At 37.1% G+C, this 24,860-nt stretch overlaps 4 protein-coding genes across 4 annotated transcripts; all 4 read right to left on the reverse strand.

Moving 5' to 3' along the window:
- Window positions 1-336: 336 nt before the first annotated feature.
- Window positions 337-702, reverse strand: LOC110939188. Its single transcript, XM_022180976.2, has one exon. The coding sequence runs from the start codon at window positions 700-702 to the stop codon at window positions 337-339; it is 366 nt and encodes a 121-aa protein (XP_022036668.1).
- Window positions 703-5,714: 5,012 nt separating this feature from the next.
- On the reverse strand, window positions 5,715-6,629 carry LOC118492167 (uncharacterized mitochondrial protein AtMg00810-like). Its single transcript, XM_035989983.1, has one exon. The coding sequence runs from the start codon at window positions 6,627-6,629 to the stop codon at window positions 5,715-5,717; it is 915 nt and encodes a 304-aa protein (XP_035845876.1).
- A 2,390-nt stretch (window positions 6,630-9,019) lies between these two features.
- On the reverse strand, window positions 9,020-10,030 carry LOC118492168. Its single transcript, XM_035989984.1, has one exon. The coding sequence runs from the start codon at window positions 10,028-10,030 to the stop codon at window positions 9,020-9,022; it is 1,011 nt and encodes a 336-aa protein (XP_035845877.1).
- Window positions 10,031-17,477: 7,447 nt separating this feature from the next.
- On the reverse strand, window positions 17,478-18,118 carry LOC110941360 (MFP1 attachment factor 1). Its single transcript, XM_022182978.2, has one exon. It carries the CDS (start codon window positions 18,097-18,099, stop codon window positions 17,635-17,637), a length of 465 nt encoding a protein of 154 aa, XP_022038670.1. The 5' UTR covers window positions 18,100-18,118; the 3' UTR covers window positions 17,478-17,634.
- Window positions 18,119-24,860: the final 6,742 nt, after the last annotated feature.

Below are 24,860 nucleotides of genomic sequence, written 5' to 3' on the forward strand. Positions count from 1 at the left end.
TTTCAAATTAGATTTGTTCAAATATACGATATACCTTTATGAATACATTAATACATTTGATAGTAAATAACTATTTAATGATAAAGAAAAAATATAGTATATAACATAATGTGTATATATTAGAAGGATTTTTTTTAACATCCTAAGCAAGAATTATAAAACATATAACGAATAAGTTAACCAATAAGACTACAACAGCATATTGAATTAAATTTTATTAAGATAAATGTATAAGGCAAATTTAACAACCGATAGGTTAAACATTTATCATTCATAACAAGCCACCAGATGTTGACCATATCATAATTTTATTAATTAAATTAAATAGGTAAACAACTAAAGGGGCCCTTGCCAGTCTAGAAGCCACAAAGAGTTCATATATGGCCTCTCAGCAAGAACAGCTAGATACTTCCTCACTATATCGCTTTTGGCTGCGATGATCATATGGTAGATTGGGTTTGGATAACCTGAAGTCTCACCACTTACCAAACTATCAAAAACAACTCTACTTTCAGGATGCCCTTCGTTGTGTGCATTCACTGCAAACTTTGCAATATCCACCATTGCTGGGTCACTCGGTGAGATGGGGCTCCATTTTTCATCAAGTTTTTTGACACCAGATGCAAGGGAGATGTTATTGATAAACATCCCCAAAAAGAAGACAACTAAAGTAAAAAGAACCTTATGACACTTTAAACCCATTATATGAGTAAGAGAAACAAAGTTAGAGATGGGGTGTGAAAAGGAAATGTGCAAAGTAGTGGTTGGCCTTGTTAAGAGATTTATAGTATTGAGTTCACATGAAATACATGGGTGTAAAGGATTGTAAGAAACATATGAGGCATGAAACTCCATGGTGTATTAATTTTATAAATCATGTGAGATATGATATGTAACACCCCGAATTATTGAAAATTTAATGATTCTAAATTTTGAAATAAATAGTAAATCTTTGTATTTCTTACAAATCATGTGAGATATGATATGTAACACCCCGAATTATTGAAAATTTAATGATTCTAAATTTTGAAATAAATAGTAAATCTTTGTATTTAAATAAATGTATTGTACTAAAAGCACATTAAATCATAACTTTATTTGATGGTTTAATAAATAATTTAAGCAATGTTTAGTAAAATAGTTGTAGTTATCTTGTTACTTAGAGTTTTAAAACAAATATGTAAAGGTATATTGATATATATTAAGTCTGCTAGGTTATAGTTTCGTGTTTTACACCGATTAAATAATGAAAGTTATTTGTTTGCAGAGCACAATAAGACAAGTAGGTGTATTTGATAATCATCCCATAATCAATACCTAACACGTTTCCAAAGTGGTTAACAACTCTCATCATAGTCATTAATTATTTAGGAAAATTCTTAATTATTTTCAGATCGTTAGCCAATTAAGTAATAAAAGAATTTACCTCAAATACATTAGAGAATTTGATATAAGGGTGGGTATTAAGGTAAAGATTTAAAAATAAGCAATATTTTCATTCGATGATATTAACCCGGTTTATTAAAGATTAAAAATCAATTTTGATTAAAAACATTTTTTTGAAGAATGGTTTAGTGTTGACACATGACATTCATTGGAATTGTTTATTAAAAATAGTATATGATAATACAAGTTTTATATATTTTCCATGTTTACTAATATACAACGTAATTTAAGTCTTTTATTTTGATTGCGGATTGACAAGATAAAGCTTTAGCCATATTGGGAAACTTAAATATCACAAACATATATTTTAAGATTACTTAACAATAATTGTTATTGTTATTTGTGTTCTATATATGACAATAATAATTATTGTTATTTGTGTTCTATATATATATATATATATATATATATATATATATAATAATAATAATATAATTTTTAAAGGTCCTTTCATAGTAATTACGAGATTGAGAAGTAAAATTTCACAAACATATACCTTAGGATTACTTAACAATAATTATTATTGTTATTTATGTTCTATACATATTTCTTGTAAAACTTATGTGACAACTGAGATTTTTCAGGTTAACTCCGTTGTCTTTAACACGATTTAAAACATTCACTATAGCATTTCACCTCATATTGGTTGGTTAAGTGTGTCGGTTAGTACACAAACCCTCACGTAACAATAATTCAGCGAATCAACCTAATTACTAAACTGCACACAAGTCTGACCCCGAACGTTGGTGAAACATGGATATAGTATTGCAAACATAGAAATAATAATATAATTGAATGGAATTATATGTTATTTGATTATATGGACTACTTGTTAGTTATTTCTCGTAATTGCGAACAATGTGCGCTTTTTGTGTGATCTAACGTTATAAAAATATTTTTTATAAACAAATTAGTGGGTTTTATTTTAATAGACCTGGGCTATTTAAAATTAGTAAAAATAGTTTGGTGGGCTTGTGTTAGCTAGAAAGGGCCACCAAAGCCCACCAAAAGGCCCATCCATGGGTTTTAATTAGTTAAAAAAAAAAAAACATAACCGAACCCTAAACCCCCAAATACGTATGGCAGCCCCACCTCCACCATAACTACCAAATTATGCCTTCAAAACACCATTCCACTTTGATTTGTTCCTTGGATCTTTCAATTGGTGGCTTTCTTGATCGATTTCAATACTCTTCAATGCTTACAAGTAAGTTTTCTTTATCAATTTTGATGTTTCTCATGATTTAAAAATCAAGGTTTTTATTATAACTTGATATTGATAATACTTGGTTGTTGAATCTGATGTATTTTGGGTTATGCATGATGTATGGGTCGATTTGGGGTAAACAAGATCATAAACACGTTTTTGGGAAGAGCTGAAAGTAAACAGATTCTGTCCAAATCTTTACAGCCGACTTGTCTTGGCTGTAACGAGGTCAAAACATAATGAAATCCACTTTTTCTTTAGTTTAAAATGTAGTGTTTTGAAATACTCTTCAAATCCCACTAGAATCATAATTTTTTGACTTTATTTGATATTTTAAATGAATTTTTCGGTAACAAAGGTCCCGGCTGCATTTTCTGTCAGAATTTACAGCCCATTACGAATGTCGTAACTCAATATAGGAATTAAGTTATGATCTAAACTTTTACTGTAGGTAGTTCCAGGTGATCCTGAAAATCTCCCACTGGAATTTCGTAAAAAGACTGAACGAGGATTTGTAAATTATTTTTTGCGTAAACTATCATCAGAAAGTTATAAATCAGACATAGGTGTAAAGAATGATTTTTAAGGGTTTTTCTTTAAGATTCAGGTCATGAGAAAAATACACTAATATTCGAGGACTAAATAACATGGTGGGTTAAAATATCATAGTTTTCTGAGTTCATTTACTATTTTAAATAAATTCTGGAAAACTGCATAAAATCTGACGTAAAACTGCAATGAGCTGAAAGTGTTTTGTGAATGTTTCGAATGTGCCTACATCTTATCAAAAGGTGTTGAATGTTACTAGAAAGATTAGTAGGTGACAATGAATGTGTTTATGGAATGATATGATCATATGCAAAAACTTACCTAAACATGTAATTGTATGGCAATGTGATTCTGTGGCTATGTGTTAGACTGCGTGTAGAAATTCATAAATTAAACTAAATTGAAATGGTAAACATATCAAGAAGAGATTATTCCTGATCATCTTTCAAGTTTAATGTTGAGCAAACTAAGGTGAGTTCACAACCTTTTTCCAACAGCATGCGACCTAGTTGGGACAACACTTTTTATGGTAACCTGGTTGGGGCTACACGCGCGTTCCTTTTTGGAACCACCGAAACATACTATCCACTGGAGGTTGAGTAGTACACTTGGACTAAATGAAATGCTCTATCATGAAAGTCCCTACATTTTACCGATTAGATTGTCGGGCGAGTATACGCGGGGTATTAGTTGATAGCGCTATTAGGTTTGACAAAGCTCACACCGTGCTCGAGGCCGTGCGTGAACTTCTAACCTTCATTCTTGCATTAATGTTGATAGACATTAATAAGGGCACAACGAAACGTTAGCATTCGTTACACAGTTTAATCATGTGATGAGGGTTAGCTACCCGAGTCATACACAAACCAAAAACATTTGTGAACTTTACTTTTACTAAACTAAAATTTGTGAATTCACCCACTTTATTATTGACACGTAGTTGAATGCTTTCCAGGTCAGTAGGTACAACTGTGGACAGGCGTTGCAAACTGCTGAATTGGTGTGGTTCGTAAAAACTTTACATCTTTAAACATTTATTAAACTTGTGGTTTTTAAGTTCTTGTTGAGTTTTAACTTTATTTTTCCACTGCAACATAAACTGTGTTTTGGACAATTAAAACATTATCGCTAATCATGTTGTTAGTGATGCTTTTATACTTTAAAATGCTTGGTTCAACATGATTAGTGGCTAGATCCCAATCGGTCACACGCCTCGCGGTAAAACCCTGCATGTGGAAATTTATGATGTGACAACTTACACCGATAATAATACAAATTTTAGAGGTAATTACTATTACTAATATAGATACAAAGTAACTTAGATCTTAAATCTTAAATAAGGAATTATAAAAAAAATATTGTATATATATTATTAAAATTAGAAGAAGAGGTTTATATATAACATTAAATTTATGAGAAAAAGTGAAAATAAAATATAAATGAACTTTTGTAAATTGAACGAGAGAATATCATATGGTATTAATTAGAATCCTTTATTTTAAGTTAGAAGATTATATTTAATATGACATTAATTAGAATCCTTTGTTATAACTGAGAAGATTATATTTAATGTTAAAGATCTTAAAATTTTGAACAAGAAGTTAATATTGATAATTAATGTTTAATTATTGGGGTAACTTTGTAGAATAGTAACCAAGTTTTAAAAGTGTTCCAATTAGGTCACTGAAGTTTCAAAAGTGTTCCAATCAGGTCACTCAGCATTCATTTTTCATTAAAATTAAGGGTTTTTTCATCCATTTCATAAGTAACCATGGTGATGTGAATTTTTGTTTCTTTTTTCCCTTTTATTTAATGCTAACTTTGAGTGATGACGTGAATTGTAACTTGTTTTTTTTAATTTTTAATGTAATTAAAGTGTTTTTATTTTTAATAAATATAATTTCATATATTAAAATAATCCGACCCCAACATCTTATTCTTCATTTTTTTCTTGACACACAGAAAAAAGGACATGACTCGATTTGAATGTTAAGTTATCTAATTGGGACAAAAATGATACGAGTGACCTAATTAGAACACTTTTGAAACTTGGTTACTATTCTGTGACATATTCCCTTAATTATTCTTTTAAAAAAATTTATGGTAAATAGATATTTTTTTTGTTAAGTCTGATTTTTAAATAAAAGGTTAAAAATATATTTTAAAACCTTAATCTATACTACCTTATTAAGTAAATTGGGTTTTTGCCCTTTTGGTAATTTGCCACACATATAAATTTTAAAGCATTGTGTACAAGAGAAAGAAGCTATGTTAGAAGGGGTGAAATGGAACATTCTCCAAAGTTTTAAGACGCCTGGAGGGCGATCTAGGGATTTCACCTCTGCTCCAATCCTTCTAGGCCTTCAACTAGAAGAGGTAATGTAAGAGATTGAATGTAATCGATTGCCTATTCACTGAATCAAGATTACAATATATACTGAGATACAATCCCCTATTCTAGGTAACAAATATTTACAATGAATGCATATAATAACCGATGCTAAATCATAGGCTAAGATAACCCCGCAGTCGAAGCTGGAGGTTTACGGATGCTGAGACTGGATCGAAAATCTTCAAATAGATTTCGAGGGAGCCCTTTTGTGAAGATGTCTGCTATCTGATGGCGAGAGGAGACATGATGCACACGAACTAGACCACGTTGAACCTGTTCGCGAACAAAATGAATATCCAATTCGATGTGCTTGGTTCGCTGATGCTGAACTGGGTTGTCTGACCGGTAAACAGCACTGACGTTGTCACAATAGATGAGAGTAGCTTTCGTAGGCGGGTGGCGGAGCTCGAGAAGAAGGTTACGTAGCCAACAGATTTCTGAAACAACGTCAGCAACGCCCCGGTACTCGGCTTCAGCACTGGACCGAGAGATCGTAGGCTGACGTTTGGACGACCAGGAGAGATGGGTGGGTCCAAAATAAACACAGTAGCCAGAAGTCGAGCGTCTTGTGTCAGGGCAGCCAGCCCAATCGGCGTCCGTGTAAGCAGTCATAGTGACGGAAGAGGATGGTTCAAGTGTAAGGCCATATGAAGTCGTGCCCTGTAGGTAACGAATGATTCGTTTGAGAGCCTGCCAGTGGGAGTGCATTGGCGCATGCATGTGCATACAAATCTGCTGAACTGCGTAGCTCAGATCAGGTCTGGTGAAAGTGAGGTACTGAAGCGCACCTGCCAAGCTACGATACAGTGATGGATCATCAAACGGCTCTCCTGATGTGGCCGATAATTTTGGTTGGGTGTCAACCGGTGTATCGACTAGTTTACATGACTGCATACCTGCAAGGTGGATAATGTCATGAGCATATGCCTGTTGAGAGAGAAACATAGAGTCTTTGTGCCGGGTAACCGTAATTCCCAAGAAGTAGCTCAAAGGCCCTAGATCTTTCATTGCGAATTCACTTGCGAGATTAGCCATGAGTTGTTGACGAAGCTGAGCTGAAGAAGTAACAAGAAGGATATCGTCAACTTAAAGGAGAAGGTAGGCGGTGTGTTGCTGATGATGTAAAATGAAAAGAGAATTGTCACTTTTGCTTTGAAGAAAACCCATCTGTAGGACATAATCTGTAAATCGCTGGTACCATGCTCTAGGTGCCTGTTTTAAACCGTATAAGGATTTCTTAAGACGACAAACATGATTCAGAAATTGCTTGTTGCGAAATCCCATGGGTTTATACATGTAAACCGTTTCATTGAGGGTGCCATGTAGGAAAGCATTGGTGACATCAAGTTGGTGAACCGGCCATGCTTTGGTGAGAGCGATAGTGAGCACCATGCGGATTGTAGCGGGTTTTACCACAGGGCTAAAAGTTTCGCCACAATCGATACCTACCTGTTGTAACCTGCCATCACAAACTAGTCGAGCCTTGTATCGTTCCAAAGAACCATCAGAATTAAATTTGTGTTTGAATAACCACATACTATGGATTACATTCATCTGCGGGTGTCTAGGAATGAGTTCCCAAGTCTCATTTTAATAAGAGCATTATATTCAGTTGTCATGGCGTTATACCATTCTGGTGAGGACAAGGCATGGGTTGGGTTTTTGGGAATGGGTGCAATGGCAGTAGTGTGAAGGTCAAAGTGTAGCTTTGGTTTACGGATGCCATCCATGGCACGAGTGCGCATGGAGCGAGTTGGCGGAGGGGGGCTGTGTTGAGGAAGAGGAGGGGCGTGGGGAGTGGGTGGCGGTGGGGAGGTGGATGTCATAGGTGTGGTAGAAGGTGTGAGTTGTTGAGTCAAGGGAGAGTAGGGCGAAAGAGTTGGGCCTGGGGTAAATGGGCCAGTGGTGGAGGTTGGGGTGGTTGGCGAATTCAAGGGGGTGGTAGGCTGGGAAGGTTGTGGGTGGGTGGTTAGTTGGGAGACAGGATTGGTGGAGATGTGAGACCAAACAATTGGGTGAAGAGGGGCGGATAGAAAATCATACTTGGGAGGGGTGGAGAACACGTGTCGAAAAGGAAAGATAGTTTCGTCAAAGATAACATGACGAGATATGGTGATTTGATTGGTGTGGAGATCGTAGCACTTATACCCCCGGTGTTGCATGGGGTATCCGATAAATACACAGGGGTGCGACCGGGGCTCAAGTTTGTGTGTAGTGGTGGACGGGATAAGGGGGTAGCAAAGAGAGCCGAAAACCTGAAGATGTTCGTATGAGGGAGTGGAACGATATAAGATTTCGGTGGGAGTGTGGTTGTTGCGAGTTTTGGCGGGAATGATATTATGTAAGTATGTGGCCATGTCAAGGGCATGATGCCAAAAGGAGGGTGGGAGGTTAGCGTGAGTGAGTAGGGTGCGGATGATGTTGTTGATAGAGCGGATTTTTCGTTCCGCCCTACCATTTTGAGAAGATGTGTGAGGACAAGAGAGACGAAATAACATTCCATTTTGAGCACAGTATTGTTTAAAATTGTGGTTAATATATTCGGTGCCATTGTCACACTGAAATGTTTTAATGGGGCGTTCAAATTGGGTGGTGATTTGGGTGGCAAAGGTTGAGAAAATAGAGTATACTTGGGACTTGTTTGAGATCGGATAGGTCCATAAAAAGTTAGTATAATCATCTAGGAATAATATATAATATCTGTGACCGCTAGTGCTTAACACTGGCGATGTCCAGAGATCACTATGGACAATATCGAATGGTGCAACAGTATTAGATGTAGAAGATGTAAAAGGTAAACGAACACTTTTTCCCAAAACACAAGAATGACAAATAGTTTTATTATCTGTTTTATCAAAAGAAATCAAACTAGATTTTTTCAATGAACTTAAAGGACTAGATCCGGGATGGCCTAGGCGTTGGTGCCATAGACGTTGAGTGAGGGCAGCAAAGGTGCTTGGTGTAGTCCGTTGCGAAGCAGGAGGCGGCAGAAGTGGGTACAAGTCACCGCTGCTGTTGCACCGGAGGATAGGGATCCGGGTCTTGAGATCCTTCACAAAAAAAACCAAATGGGTCAAATTCTATAGAAAGAGAGTTGTCGGTGCATAACCGATGAACGGATATTAGGTTTTTGATAAGTTTAGGCGAATAAAGGACATTATTGAGTTTAAAAGGGGGATAGGGTGGTGGTAAGGTAATGTTGCCTTGTCCTGTGACCGAGATGGTATTTCCGTCACCGACAATAATATATTGATTTTTACTCTTATTTAAATGAGATTAAGATGTACCTGACGGTTACAGATAATGGCCCGTAGCGCCAGTGTCCATCACAGAGTTCCAGTCTGGCGGGTTTAAGCTCAACGTGTACATAGCCTGCGCGATGTCGGTAGGGGTGTAGGCGGTGTTGGCTGTGTTGGGACGTAGGCCTAAAACTCCCTGACCCGAAGTGTTAGAAGTGGGCTGTTGAGTGGTCGGGTAGGGGCAGGGGGTGAGGCCCAAGTCGGCCACTGTGAGACTTGTTGAGAAGCATTGGGCCATGCTGGCGGGCCGTATGGCCAAGGGAATGGGGTTGAAAATTGTGGAGCAGATTGGTTTGGGTTGCGATTGCGGTTCCAGGAGGGTTTGCCCCGACCACGTCCGCGGCCGCGAGAGCGACCCCGGTTGCGGTATTCGGTAGGGGGAGTGGTGGGATTTGGCGAAGTGGTGTTGGGGTGGGAGACAGCAGGCCGAGATGCGGCATGAAGCGCGGAGCCGGCTGAGTTAGCAAAGGTGAAGGCCTGATTGGCTTTGCGGGTCTCATTCATGCAAAGTTGGGAGCGGACCTCGTTGAAAGATGGCAGGGGTTTTGTATTACCAAGGACGGTGGCCACGGCTTCGTAGGAGTCAGTTAGGCCAGCGAGAGTTTGCAACACAAGAGATTGGTCGTCGACAGGGGCTTCAACATTGTTGAGTTGATCAGAAATCACTTTGAGTTCCTGACAATACGTGGCCATGTTGGAGAAATTTTCAAAACGGGTAGAGTTGAACATTTGTTTCAGGTATAGGGCACGAACAACTTTGTTGTCTTGAAACAATGTTTCCAGGGCAGCCCACGCGTCATACGCAGTGGAACCCTTCTTCATGATGGTTTGAACAAGATCAGGGGAGATGGTGCCATAGATCCATTGCAGGACTATGGCATCCAACCGCTCCCACGAATCAAGAGGGGACTTCGGAGGAGATGTTTTGTCTGCGTCGGTGTCGGTGGTGGTTTTGCTGGTGTCAGTGGTGGTGGTTTTCGGTCTTGGTTTGAGATGGTCAGAGACGAGGAAAGCTCGGCAGTGGATACGGAAGAATTCCGACCACGTCGAGTATTGGGCAGAGTCAGATTCAAGGACGATAGGAATGCAGGTCTTGATGTTGGTGACGGTAACCGCCGGGTGAAGCTTGGAATCCATGGGAAAAAAAGATGATTGTGAAGGTGAGGGGATGAAGTGTCGACAGGAAGAAGAGGTTGACAGGAAGGGGGTGGCGGCAGATGGTGGCCTAGGGTTGGCCTGATACCATGTAAGAGATTGAATGTAATCGATTGCCTATTCACTGAATCAAGATTACAATATATACTGAGATACAATCCCCTATTCTAGGTAACAAATATTTACAATGAATGCATATAATAACCGATGCTAAGTCATAGGCTAAGAGGTAACTAGAAAGCTCTCTCAATTGAATGAGGCTTTTGAATATTGGAAACGGCTGGATGCACTAAAGAACATCAAATCGAAGAATAATCCTCCTTCTCAAACGAAGAACAGGAAATCGATTGGTGATCCGTAGACAACTAATCAAGTCATCACCCCGTTCTTTCTCCTCATTCGGCCAACAATAAACTACTCCTCACAGGTGATGATAAACACTGGGGTAGCGTTCGTTTCATGGAATGGAATTAGGAAGTTTTTCTTTGTAAAATTGATCTTGGTTGGGGGAGGGAGGAATTTGAAATCCTTCACTCTAATGAAATTTGTGACTATTTCAACATTCCTTAGAAATCCTTCACTCTAATAAAGGAATGGAATGGAATGTTGAAATAGTCACAAATTTCATTGATTAAAGAAATTCATTGGATTTCAAATTCTTCCCTCCTCAAAACAAGATCAATTTTACAAAGAAAAGCTTCCCAATTCCATCTCATTCCATTCCATGAAACGAACGCTACCTGATAGTATGATTATGGAACTAATTTGAACTTCCCTTTTTCTGAAACTTTTTTTATGGTCAGTGGTTGAAAAAATCATTAAAAGAAGCATTATCTTCGTTTGGAGATGTATAAGAGGTAAACAGTTGAAAGTATTAGACCTTGAGTGTCTGTATTTACTTTGCTCGCCAGTTGTTTGATGAAATGTTTCAATGAGAAACTGCGCATTTAAGAATGTTGCGGCTATGGGTAAACGTAAACCTTACTTTTGGTTCAATACTTCATGAGTTCATATTAACATTGCCTTGTTTGAAACTTGAAATATTTATCATCCAGTCATTCGGATGGATGGCTTGAGTGTCAGAAAACCCATAGATTTAAGCAACATATTCCCCATAAATTGTTGTAATAACGGCAGAATATGTAAATACAACCACTAAGGTTGATACAAAAGAAGATACATGCACTAAACATGGCACAACTGATTACAAAAACAACCTTGCTAATAAGAAGAATACAGGAACATAGAAGACATGCCTTTTTGGGACTTTCAGAAAGTCAAAGCTGGTAATTCTCATACCTCAGTTTGATGCAGATAGAGTAGTTTTGTAATCTTCAAATTATTTGGATTCTAATAATTGCATTATAGTGGTTCGTAATCAAAGGGCATAGTGATTTTTCTTAATCATAAAACGGCTATTTGACTAATGTTTGTACATAAATAGTCATTTTGACGGACATCTATAAATAAACATGAATGGGTGGCGGGCCAAATTGGGTCGGTTAGAAAGTGAGCCTCGCTCGGATTTAGCTCGGAAAAAGCTCGCTCGATATGGCTCAGTTTGAAAGTGAGCCGAGCCGGCTCGGCTCGGTTAGAAAGTGAGCCTAGCTCGGCTCGGCTGATGATGAGCCAAATTGGCTCGGTTTGGCTCGCTTGGTAGCTTGACTCAGCTTAGCTCGAATTATTTTACTTATAATATATTTTATTTTTATATACATATAATATATTACAAAAACATGATTATTATTTACATGTATTTAGGCTTCTAGTTTGATATTATGACATATTTAAAGGTTGATTGTTGTGCTAATGAACAAATATTGTATTTACTTTAAATATAAAACTTATTTTGCGTTGTTGAATGTGATTTTGGCTTGTAATGTATTAGGTTGAACTTATTTTGAATATGTTCTTTTGAAGTATTGAATAATATTTTAGAATATTGAATTTTGGGAGCTATGTATTAATTTTTATTTTTTCAATTGAGCCAAACGAAGCTGAGCCGAGCCAGCTCGGTTTAAAACCAAACCAAACCGAGCCCGAGCTTAGATTTTCAACTCGGTTTCAATTCCGAGCCGAGCCCGAGCTTACCCTAGCTCAGCTCGGCTCGACTCGGCTCATGAACAGCCCTAGTCAAGATCCCACTCAAAAAACCTTCAATTAATATATGTATACAATGAAAATTAATTAATTCATGTTATAATGTCTCGAGATAAATAAATGGTATCAATTTGAATTAGAAGGGTGGGAAGTTTATTTGGCTAGGAAGGCTAGGAAATGATCTTGACCATCCATTAAGTTAATCAATAGCTAAGATTAAATCAGGGAAATTGAATGAAAGAAAAGAGGCGCGTGAGTTTGTTCAAGGGCATTCTAGTCAATCCAAGCCAATAGTTTCTCTCTCTTCCAATTCCCCCCCCCCCCATTTTTTAAACGTTAATAACTCTTTCATACGACATTATTTTTTTATAAAAATTGCACCAAAAAAACGAGCGTTTTTTTATCTTTAAAACGAGTATACTATTGCTATATTTAAAAAAAAATACGTAATAGAAAAACCACCGGTTACGTAAAACGCAATGAAAAAAAAACCTAAAAAATGACATTTTTCTAAAACGCAATGGCCAGAAAACACACAGAAATGACTTATTTGTAAAACGCAATGGCCAGAAAACACACAGAAATGTCTTATTTGTAAAACGCAATGGCCAGAAAACACATAAAAATGTGTTTTACCTAAAACGCAATGCACCAAAAACACAAAGAAATGTCTTATTTGTAAAACGCAATGGCCAGAAAACACTTAAAATGTCAGTTTTCTAAAACGCAATGGACTGAAAACACATAAAAAAGTGTTTTACCTAAAACGAAATGCACCAAAAACACAAAGAAATGTCTTACATGTAAAACGCAATGGCCAGAAAACACTTAAAAATGACTCATTCTAAAACGCAATGGACCGAAAACACCTAAAAATGTGTTTTACCTAAAACGCAATGACTAAAAACACTTAAAAATGTGTTTTTTTCTAAAATGCAATAGCCAGAAACCACATAAAACTCTCTTATTTCTAAAACGCAATGGACACATAAAACTGTCTGTCACTGTGAACTGTCTGAATTGTCTACGAATTACTGTCTTCGAAATGAGCTCAACCCCAGCCAGGGGCTCTGCCCCTTGGACCCCGCCAGGGGCTGCCGCCCCCGGACCCCCGCAAAGATCGTAAAACGCAATGACTAAATCAAAAACCCAGATCGTGAAAATGAAATTAAAGAATTTCTTACATGGATCGAAGCCGATTTCTTCATCAATTGACGAAATTTGAATGATAAAAACACTTATCAACGCTCGAATCGAACGAATCGAGTGATTATCTCTAAAATCACCGGAAAAAACGAGATTTTTTTATGAAATTAAACTGGGTTTTCTTCAAAAAAAAAAAAAAAAAAGCTGAAGAACACGTTGATCGGGTTTTGAATCATTGATTGGTGATGAAAACCGCACTATAATGTAGTGATTATTGAGATAGAAAGTGAAGAAATAGTTGAAGATGGTGGGTTTTGAAAATGGTGGGTTTTGAAGTTACTGGGTTTTGAAAAAGGAAGAAGGAGTTGGATTGACTAAAATACCCTTTCTCTTTATTTTAAAATTTGCCACATGTCATAATCCTATGGTTTCCTATCCTTCCTAACGAAAATTAACTTCCTATTTTATCTTTTCCCTGAATTAGAATTCTAAACATTTTAATGTTTTATGATTTCAACAACATGATTGTTAAGTTTCAAATTTCATTCGTTTTTAGCTCGTTTTCACCTGAAATCATCGAACCTCAAATATAAACTAAATACGAGTAGAATTTTATAAAAACAATCATAAAATTACTTAAAAGTGTAGGAATATTTATATAAAAATATGTATATCTTAGATCACATCAGGACTCAACTTAACACCCGGCCTTTTCTTTAGGGACGCAAATTGTAGTTTACTCTATACTAAAAATGATAAAAATGCATGTAGTGCGGGCAACCCCAAGTCCCCAATCACCCGCAAGTAGGTCGTCCCATGCTTACGATGGTATTTAAATTAGATAATCGTAATATTAAGGTACTTTCTCATTCATATAAATGAATGATGATGTAAAATTTCTTTAAAAGAGTATGATGACACTTTCTAGCATATGAAACGTAAGAGTTCTGGTGTTGGTGATTGCTGACAGTGATTCTATTTGTTTGAACACTTTTCTAAGGGAACCCTTGACCGAGAGGATGTGATAAGCTAGATTATTATTGAGGTGCAATTTGCATACATCGACTATCATATGGAACACATATCTTTGACACAAAGCCGGCTCAACCGTTTTGGAGGCCTAAAGTAAATTGATAATTTGAGTCCTTTCTGGTTTTCATTATTCAAACTGTCGTCTTTTATCTAAACTTTGGAACAACTATCGAAACACCATTTGACATTTAAAATTCAAATAAAATGTAAACTTATATGTAAGACCAGGGGCGATGCTTTGAAGGGGCCGGGAGGGGCGTCCGACCCCCCGAACTTTTCGGCCAGTAGTGTTATATATGTAGTTTTCGTATAGAAATTTTTTGGTATATATGTTTTCGACCCCCCGGCCATTTTTGGTTTCCAGTTAGACAAGCTTAGGACCTTCTCTATGCCAGATTCGTGGGTTTGGGCTTCTTTCTGACCCGTCTAAGGAGTTTATGGTTAATTCAATGAGAAAACTTGTTTCTAGCATTGGTGCTCAGGAGGCTACTTTGGTCTTTAAGTGGAATATGTGGATTCCTTTGAAGGTAAATGTGTTTAGCTGGTGACTTTTCATGACAGATCGCCTACGAAAGATGGGCTGCGGTTTTTTTTTTTTTTTTTTTTTTTTGCCCATCAGGTGTTTGATTATGTCTGAAATAAAGTTTAATTCTTGGACCCAGTCTTCTTCTGTAATTGGGATCTTTGAGGGTTTATCTAAAGGCCTGTTGGTTTGCTTCTGGTATGTAATATGTTTGCGCATTTTTTGTGTAGCTATAGTGATGTGCATTGAGGGAGTACCACATTGCAAAATTGACCTTAGATGTGTTTGGATTAGGGTTCTAAACGAGCCAGCCGAGCAGAGCCAGGCGACCGGGCTTCCGTCGTTCATCAAAAACGAGCTGAAATGGTAAGCTAGCTCAAGCTCAACTCTTAAAAAGCTCCGAGCGAGTGAGCCTCATCGGGCCAACTCGTTTATTTTTAAGATATTCAAGTTTCGTATATTTTACACATAATATACAAAAAATATACATTACATAACACAAGATTTATAATTCTCATAAAATTAAATTTTGGGTAACAGTTTATATATATGTTATATTCTTTGCTTTAGTTTAAATGAGCCAAACAAGCGAGCTAGCGTGCCGATAACAAGGCTCGCTTACCTTGGCTCGAGCTGGCTTGTTTATATACTCGATTGTTCTTCGTTAATTGATATACTAGTTGTATTAGCAAATTGGTTTTAAAATAAATTACATGAATCACGACCCACAACGTGTGGCAAAAAAAACATAAATACCCGCGGCAACACGTGAGCATCACCACTAGTCTACGGATCATCTTTTTGTTCTTTAATATTAAGCAATGAGCAATCACATGCCTTGTTTATACTCAATTGTTTTTCGTTAATTGATATATATCAGTCGTATTAGCAAATTGGTTTTAAAATAAATTATTCATTAATTGATATATAAGTCGTATTAGCAAATTGGTTTTAAAATAAATTACGTGAACCACGCCACACATTGTACATAAATACCCACGCGGGCATCACCACTAGTCTACACAATGGATCATCTATTTATTCCTTAATATTAAGCAATGACCGATCACATTATGGTACGTGTTTGTCCATTCTTATACCATGAGTATGCATTACCTTCAATTTTGTTATTAACAAATTTCAATCAAATGGTGTATTTGAACAGAGGCATATATTACAAGAGGGCCTCATCATCATATTCATATTTCTCAATGTGTCCCCAAACACATCATCTTCTAGGTAAATTCGACCTTTGCAAGTCAAAGTCGTATTATAACCCATTTGCCTCTTCATGCCATTCTGACTTCGCCAAATCATTCATCTACTATAATTTATAAAAACAAGTAAAAAAGGGGAAAATATGATTGTTAATCAACCGAACATAGCTAATTAAACCAAACTCATCTTGCCACCCTATATACACATTATGGGGCGTCATCCCCATGCCACCTCAGCATAGTTATCGATAGCGTCCATAGCGGACGCTATAGCGAATAGTGTGGCGGCCAATCACCACTACGAGGTGCATATCGACCACATATCGAGCATATAGCGACTCCGACGAAAAAATACAACTCCGGTGATGCTTTCTGCCGGAAACCAAGAAGAAGATGAAGAAGAAGATAGCGGCTGGTTATTTTAGTTGTTTAGGCTTTAAGGGTTTAAATAACTTTATGTATTTTAACATTTAACCCCTTTCACAAGTTTCCATTTAGTCTCTAAAACTTGTAAACATTACTTAAAAAGTGTAAAATTAGTTTGTATATTTGTACATTTAACCCCCTTTATTTTCACTACTTAACATTTGGTCCTTAAGTTTATAAACTTATATATAAAAAGGTACAAAATTAACAATATATATATATATATATATAATAATTATAGATAGCTATTTTTTATTTCTTAAATTTTTAACTACCTTATCACTATACATGAAATAGCGGGCGTTATCTCATCGCGGTCGCTACGTAGCATATTCGCTATCGATAACTATGCACTCAGCCAAAAAAGATCAATAGTGCCCCACCCCCAACCATACTGCGAGCGCCATTAGAGGGGCGCTATTGAATGGATGTTATTGCAATGGCGGACAATAACGAGATTATCGTGTGTGGGGGGAGGGGGTATTGGGGCTCCATTCCAAACCTTGCAGCCTAAACACGCCTGCAATGGTTCCACAAATGAACTTGACATCGCCCAAGGATGTCCACACACGCCCAACCCCTTGCTTGGTAATCATCCTTGAACAGAATCCATAAGCTTGTCCTAATGGATAGACGGCCAACGATGATAAAATCCAACGATGGGGTTACAACTTACTAAGAGTTAGTTAGTGATACTTAAAAACTAACATTCAAACTAGGCTTAGGCCACTATCGCCTCAGTGAGCATCTCGCCTTTTAAAACCAAGGCTTTGTGTCTAATTTCCACCAAGGCTCTGGTGATTCTAGACTAAAACACTATCTCAACAACATGATTTTGCTATTAGCATCAATAATCAATTCCTATGAACTCATCAATTAGGATTATCATAAATCTAGATCTCAAAATAGGAGTTTAACAGCATATAGTAAGTATAACATAATGGGTTCCAAAACCCTAGAAATGACCATACGATTATAACAGCAATCCATAAACACAAACTCAAAATTATATTAAGTAGTTAGTAGATCTGAAAACCATAACAATCATGCATTCATCGAAATCAAAACCCTAGAGCAATATAACCAATTCAACAAACAACATTACACATAACAGACCCTAACCGTTCACAATACCTGCAACATTAGGCCTCCACCGTCGAACCTTCCTCCTCCTTCACTCCACCGTCACCGGAGGCAGCATCCACCGGTGCACCGTCGTTCACCGATTCAACAGATCTAGACTTCACAAAATCAAGCATCCTCTTACTAATCTCCTTCGAGTACGACTGCAGAATCGCAACACCGTCGTCACCGTCCGTACCAGGCGACGCAGGGACGGCGTTGAAGGCTTCGTTCTCGATGCTGCGGGCGAATCCGGCGGCTTCGTCGGCAGGAACGGTGCCGTAACGGTCGGAGAGTACGGATTTGTCGGTTAGGGTTTCGATTAGGCGTTTGATGACGGCGTCGCGAGTGCGTTGCGACGGTGGCCAAATGCTGAAGGAGGTGGTTAGGTTTTGCATCTTGGTGGTTGTCTCATCGAGGTTGTGATCTGGTGATGGTTCGGTGGCGGTTACTTGTGGTGTTTGTTCTTCCGTTTGGTCCGTCATTGTGCTGTGACCTAGTGAAGATGGAATGATGTGAATATATTATGTGGGGAATTTTTGTTAGAGCCCTTATGGTTTGATTTTGGTCAACTTCACCCCCTTGGAAAGTAGTGATGTTCAAGCTTAGTATATGTGTAACGGTTTCACGTTTACGATACCACATTACCATGGTGCGGAGAGTTTAGTAGTGTATGTGTAATGGTTTCACGTTTCCCATACCACATTACCAGGGTGCGTGTGAAACACCATCCAAGAGCATACTCATGCTAGCCTCGAACCTTGCCTAAGCCTTGGGTGACACCTTTCTTCAAATTATGGCATTTATGAGTTACATCAAGCCAAAGAGGGCATCCTCCTCCTCTGGAAAACTCTCTTGTCAGGCTACTATCGTATGGAAACAAGCCTTCTTAGAAAAACTTGGGCTTGGTGTGGACCATTGCGTGAAAAACAACTATAATATTGACGGAATATCTGCTTATCTTTATTTTGCTATAAAAGCATCTAACATACATAATTCGTTCTTACTTTAGCTAACTCCTAAACATAATTCTTCTTATCTTTATCTTTATTTTGCATTACGTTGTTTTAATTATGTCTTACCTTTTTTTAGTACAGCTAACTCACACACGCTCTCAAAATCTACTTCAAAATTTCCATCTATTTTTGTTACCTCATGATTGTAATTAATTCATAATAAAAAAAAAGTTTAAGAGGGGGTGGACACACCTAGAATTTCAAGAATGCGTATTTGATATATCTAATCTAAGTGTAAGTGTGATATATCCATGACATAATTATATAGAGTAAATTACAATTTTGCCCCCTATGGTTACAACACTTTTACTATATTAGCCCAAAATAGGATTTTTAACATATGTGCCACTATGGTCTCTATAACTAACTAGTTTGGCCCCCTGAGTCTAACTCCATCCCTTACCCTGGTTAATTATTTCACATGCAAGTCACATGATGGGTATTTTTGTAATTTCTACTCCCCTTTAAATCTAATTTCTATCATCTGCACATCATCATCTTCTAAACCAGATCTTCAAGAACACATCATCATCTGCATCTATTTATCCTTCCCCTCTTCACTTTCTCAAAACCCTAGCCCCAACTTCCCTATTTTTTTCTACAACACACACACCTTATCTCCATTTTCACCGCACATAACACACACTTGCATGTGTAGTTACCAGAGAGATCGAGAGAGAGAGAGAGAGAGAGAGAGAGATATGAAACCAGTGGATTTCTAGCCACCCATGGCAGCCGCAGGTGGCGGCGCACGATGGTGCACAACGGTGGCCCCACCATTCTTCTTTCCCCTTCGGCGGCGTGCTAGGGGACTGCGGTAGTCGCTGTGTGGTTCGAGTCTGAAGTGGCGGTGATGGTTGTTGTAACTCAGGTCTAATACTTGAAGATAAACGGAATTGTTAACTAAACTCGCCAGAATATTCCTTTGAAGAGAGTTGTTTCTTATTGTTAGTTCTATTAAGTTGACTATGAATGTCACCGTCGTCGTCGCCGGAAGGTTGCCGGGGATGAGGTTTTTGCTGACGTCGAGGAAGTTAAGGTTACTGAGTCGACTCAAGTTAGGGAACTCGCCAGTGAGTTTGTTTGTGAAGAGGATATTAATTTGTTGATTGTATGTTGGAATTTTGCAGAACTAGAATTCGTATTAATTTGTTGAAGATCTGGAAATTTAATTTGTGATGAAAAGATGTTCTTTAATTTGGGTTTTGTTTTTGATTTGTTGTTGTTCATGAAAATCTGAAAATTTGGGTTTTGGTAAGGGGATGATGATAATGGTTGAAGGTGGTCATGTTCTTGAAGATCTAGGTTTGATGATGTGTTCTTGAAGATCTGGGTTAGAAGATGATGATGTGTAGATGATAGAAATTAGATTTAAAGGGGAGGAAAAATTACAAAAATACCCATCATGTGACTTGCATGTGACAAATAATGAACCAGGGTAAGGGATGGAGTTAGACTCAGGGGCCAAAATAGTTAGTTGTGGAGACCATGAGGGCACATATGTTAAAAAATCCTATTTTGGGCTAATATAGTAAAAGTGATATAACCATATGGGCCAAAATCGTGATTTACTCTTATATATATCTACTTAATTCAAGTTGAGTTTGATTTTAATGGGTTAGTTTCCAGTACAAATGAGTCTTAACATACAAACGCTTAACAAGAGAAGTGAAGGAGGAAAATTTCATTATTTTGAATTTTTTGATTTTTTTCGCATCTTATTAACTACGTATTTTAGTCCAAAATTCTAAAAGTAAAATTGTGTATTTATACTAGTAGAGTTATTTCACATAATTACTCTATTAGAGTAAATACATGATTTTTTTTACATTTTACAACTAAACATCATGCTTAAGTAGATGGGAAAAAAAATAAGAAAAAATTCCTCCTTTTCACTTCTGATGTTAAGAGCTATTTGTATGTTAAGATCCATTTGTATATGATGTTTACACTTATTGTAAAGAGAAAATTACGATTTTAACTCATATGGTTATAACACTTTTACCCTTTTAGCCCCAAAAAGAATTTTTTATCATCTGAGCCCCCAACATCTTTTTTTCTAACCCTTTTGCCCCTAACACTAACCTCATCCATTAAATGTTAGGGGCCAAAAGGGTTAGAAGAAAAGACGTTATGGGACAAAAGGGTTAGAAAAATATACGTTGGGGGCTCAGATGTTAAAAAAAAAAATTTGAGCTAAAAAGGTAAAAGTGATATAATCACAGGGGCCAAAATCGTAATTTACTCTATTGTAAATATAAAAAGTTAGTTAATTTAAATTCAATAGTTGGCTTTGCAAAATTCGATTAATCGGGTTAGTGTTAAATGATGTATGGCGTTCCAATCCAGTAAAAAATAAAAGGGGAGGTATTCAAATTCTTCAATGGTCGATTCACTGATCCAATACCAATACAGTCGAGGCCTCCATTCACTTGTCATGGGATCAAAAAAGTATCGGTGGTGGACAAAGAAAGCCTAATAGTTCCCTTTACAACGGAAGAAATTAAATAGGTGATTTGGGATTGTGATGGAAATCAAGCAGCCGGGCAAGACGAATTCAATTTTGTCAACATTTTGTTGATCATTATTTTAATACATATTGCAGGAAACTATGTGATGACGATCGAAGAGACATATTTAGGATGGATTAGAAATACACCTAGATTTTGAACTTATGTATTTTGTTTTATGATTGTTACGTTATTTGCCAAACTTGTTGTACTTTCCATTTCGAACAATATACTTGTATTTTAGTATCAATGAAATTGAATTATTTAAATATTGTCACAATTAGTTGTAATGAAATCTCTTGCAATCTTGTTTCCGTCTCACTCCGATGTTTCCGGCATCGGTTGGGGTGTGACAGTCGGCTTGGCGGGTTGAATAAAAAACGACCAATATTTTGGCGGGTTGAATCCTGGAACCCAAACACGACCCATATTTTTATTCTTGTCAATATACTCAACACCACTCGGACACCATGTATAATATCGTGTAACCGAACATAATTCGTTTAGCCAATTTTTCTAAACATGTTGACGGGTTATAGACGGATTGATGAGTTGTAAATGGATTAACTAAAAATACAATTTAAATAACCACCATATAAATAACATATCAAAGTGATAAAGTGCAAAATCCAAATGAAATTCAACCACAAAATTTATATACATATTCTCAAAATATTCAACCACAAAATTATATCCATATTCTCAAAACAAGCAACAGTTTCCAAATCAAAAACAAACAACAGTTTCCAAATCAAAAGTTTAGATATTGTAACCAATGAGAAAGTAACTAAACTTTTTGTTTCTTCTTCTACTTGCATTCCTTTCTTCCCCACTCTAAAGTCTATTCGAATTGTCATCCTCAATATATCATCTTTGCTGATGTTCACAACCATATATTGCGGGTCATTCATGATCATCATGTGATGTTGCCATATAGAAAAATAAAAATAAAAACTAATGATCAATATATAACTTAAATCATAAGCCCATAAGGTAATTATAAAAGCTAGAGGTCACAAAAATTGTAAGTACTATCTTTTATGACAAACAACCAATCTTGTTGAAACCAGACCACAAAGAATGTCTATAGTTAATCTAGCAACATTATAGATACCAATATTGTTGCACTCTCCAATAGTCAAGAATACGGAGCGGAGAAGGTGTTTGAGTCCTTGGCTCATCAATTGATATTTTTGTTTCGAGCTTGAAGATGAAATAGTATCATACAGATCAAACTCCTATTATACAAAAAATAAAAGGGTTATTGGATTTTATCACCCTCAACTATCAGCCTTTGGCCGTTGCCACCCTCAACTAACACTTTGACACCTGGCACCCCCAACTTGACTTTTAGTTTGTGCTGGCACCACTCGGTTAAATCTTTACTAACTGAGTTTGTTTCTTATCCTACGTGGCACAAACTTGATGAGATGGATAGGATGACATGGCGAATCTTGATTATGTGGCACTATATGTATATATAAAAAGCTGCATTTTATAAAGACTTATAAAGACACTTCAGCCACAATACATTATCATCACACGACACCACACCACACTACCAAGCTCTCACTCCTCCCACATCGAAGATCATCCATGGCGGTGCAGGTGCTAATAAAACTACTCATTCTACTCCTCTGCATCTCACTCATCTTACAACCTTCACATTCTCAGCAGCTTTCCACATCATTCTACCACAAATCATGCCCCATATTCGAACAAATAATGCAAGACACCACCACCAACAAACAAATCGCCTCCCCCACCACCGCCGGCGCCGCCCTCCGCCTCTTCTTCCACAACAGAGATGCAAACCCTAACTGGAACCGATCTACTCAGGGGCGGACTTACGTACAAACTACGGGTTCCCGGGAACCCAGTCTTTTTTTAATTTTTAGTGTAAATATATATAAAACGCTGAAAAGGAACCCATAAGTATATTATAAAAGGAACCCATAAACGTAAAAAGCCTTGGTTCAACTGGTTATGCTTGCGCTTTTCTTACTAATCCACCCGAGTTCGAATCCCGTATTTGATGTTTCTGTCCGTTTTTTTTTTATTTTCTGTTTTAATTTTTTTTCTTTAAAGTAATAAAACATTAAAACCCATTTAGGGTTTAAAACCCATTTAGGGTTTAAAACCCATTTAGGGTTATATCTGAAAACATATACGCCGCACACAAACACAAGCAGCGACCAGATATCAAACAACATCAGCAAGCAGCAGCTGCAGCTCCGCCTCCTCCCTCGCCCTCCGGCAGCTCCGCCTCCGGCTGCCGAAACTTTGTTTTTCTTATCAATTTATAATCATCTCAGTGATTAAGGTTTGTTTTATCGCCTCGCCCTCGTAGTCTTCTCAGTGATTAGAGTTTGTTATACATTTGTTTGTTATACAATTAATAGAAAGATTGTAGATTTGTTAATGTGCGGATGTAGAGCACAATTAATAGATGGTTTCTCTGTCATTGATAATATTATTTTTTAATAGATTAGGACTAAAAGTGTAGAATTTTGGCCTTTTGGGTACGGATAGGAGTTACAGTTTAGTTTTGATAGGTAATATGCAAGGTCATTATAATCAACTTTTGATGTTTTAAACTTGAATTTGGTATTTAGGCATTATCTGATAGGCTATGGTCATATTTGCGATCATGTGTATGTTGTCATTAAGGTTGATGTACTAGAAATTCTTTATTCATAATTTCAGCTTTCATTTGTTCTGTTTCGATCATTGTTCTTGTCCGCAAAGTATGAAACTGAACTCTGTCTCCCCTTGTAATTCTGTATCTGAGGTATATACATGTAGATGGAACAATATAGCCTATGTTAATCCCATATTTTTGTACAAGATGACTCAAAAATTGTTTACAAAAAAACCAAAGATTTTATTTCGCGGAAAAAAATGGTCAATCTACCAAGAGTTAAGAGATTTTTCTCTCGACTTGATGGTCGGTCAAAAATCCAATTTCGTGACAGATTTTCATTGTTGGCCGTCACGGTAAGTGTTATTTTAGTAGCAACGATTTTCTTTTCATTATTGTGTCGTACTTTTATTATGTGATTAACCTTACCCGATTTGAACTGTCGAACCAACCCGGAATTTTTTATGTTCAGTCATATGAAATTGGAGTATCTAAAAAGTGAACCCAGTGAAAAAAAATTCTGGATCCGCCACTGGATCTACTCTCGTTGTGAAGATCTGATTATCGATCTATTCTATGTTTCGATTCTCGATCCGTTCGTTCGTTATGACGTCATCATCATCTTCATTGTAGTACCAGCATGACCTAACTGAAACTGAGATCGATTCAACGAACTCGTTACCGAACGCCGGAGTCTCTTCATTGCTAACTAAAACTAAGATCGATTCAATGAATCCGTTTTTGCACTCGAAACAGACGACGGGGTTGTTAGGTACGGTCGCCGGTGGTGGTGGTGGTGGTGGTGGTGGTGGAGGATCTAGAGTATTGGATACGGTCGCCGGTGGTGGTGGTTGATTTGTGTTTGATTTGAGACAAGATTCGATTTGATTTGAGTATACACAGATCTGAGGATTTATTTGTGTGAAAGAAGATAGCAGATGGAAGGTTTTGTTTTCTGTGGATTATAGCTTAAAAGAGAGAAGATATCATGAAAAAATGTCATCCTGTACACGTAATTGATAAAGTGCTACGAATTCGCCATGTCATCCTGTCCACGTAAGCTAGGTTGTGCCACATAC

This window comes from Helianthus annuus, chromosome 5, assembly GCF_002127325.2.
Source record: "Helianthus annuus cultivar XRQ/B chromosome 5, HanXRQr2.0-SUNRISE, whole genome shotgun sequence".
In the NCBI taxonomy this organism is placed as follows: Eukaryota; Viridiplantae; Streptophyta; class Magnoliopsida; order Asterales; family Asteraceae; genus Helianthus; species Helianthus annuus.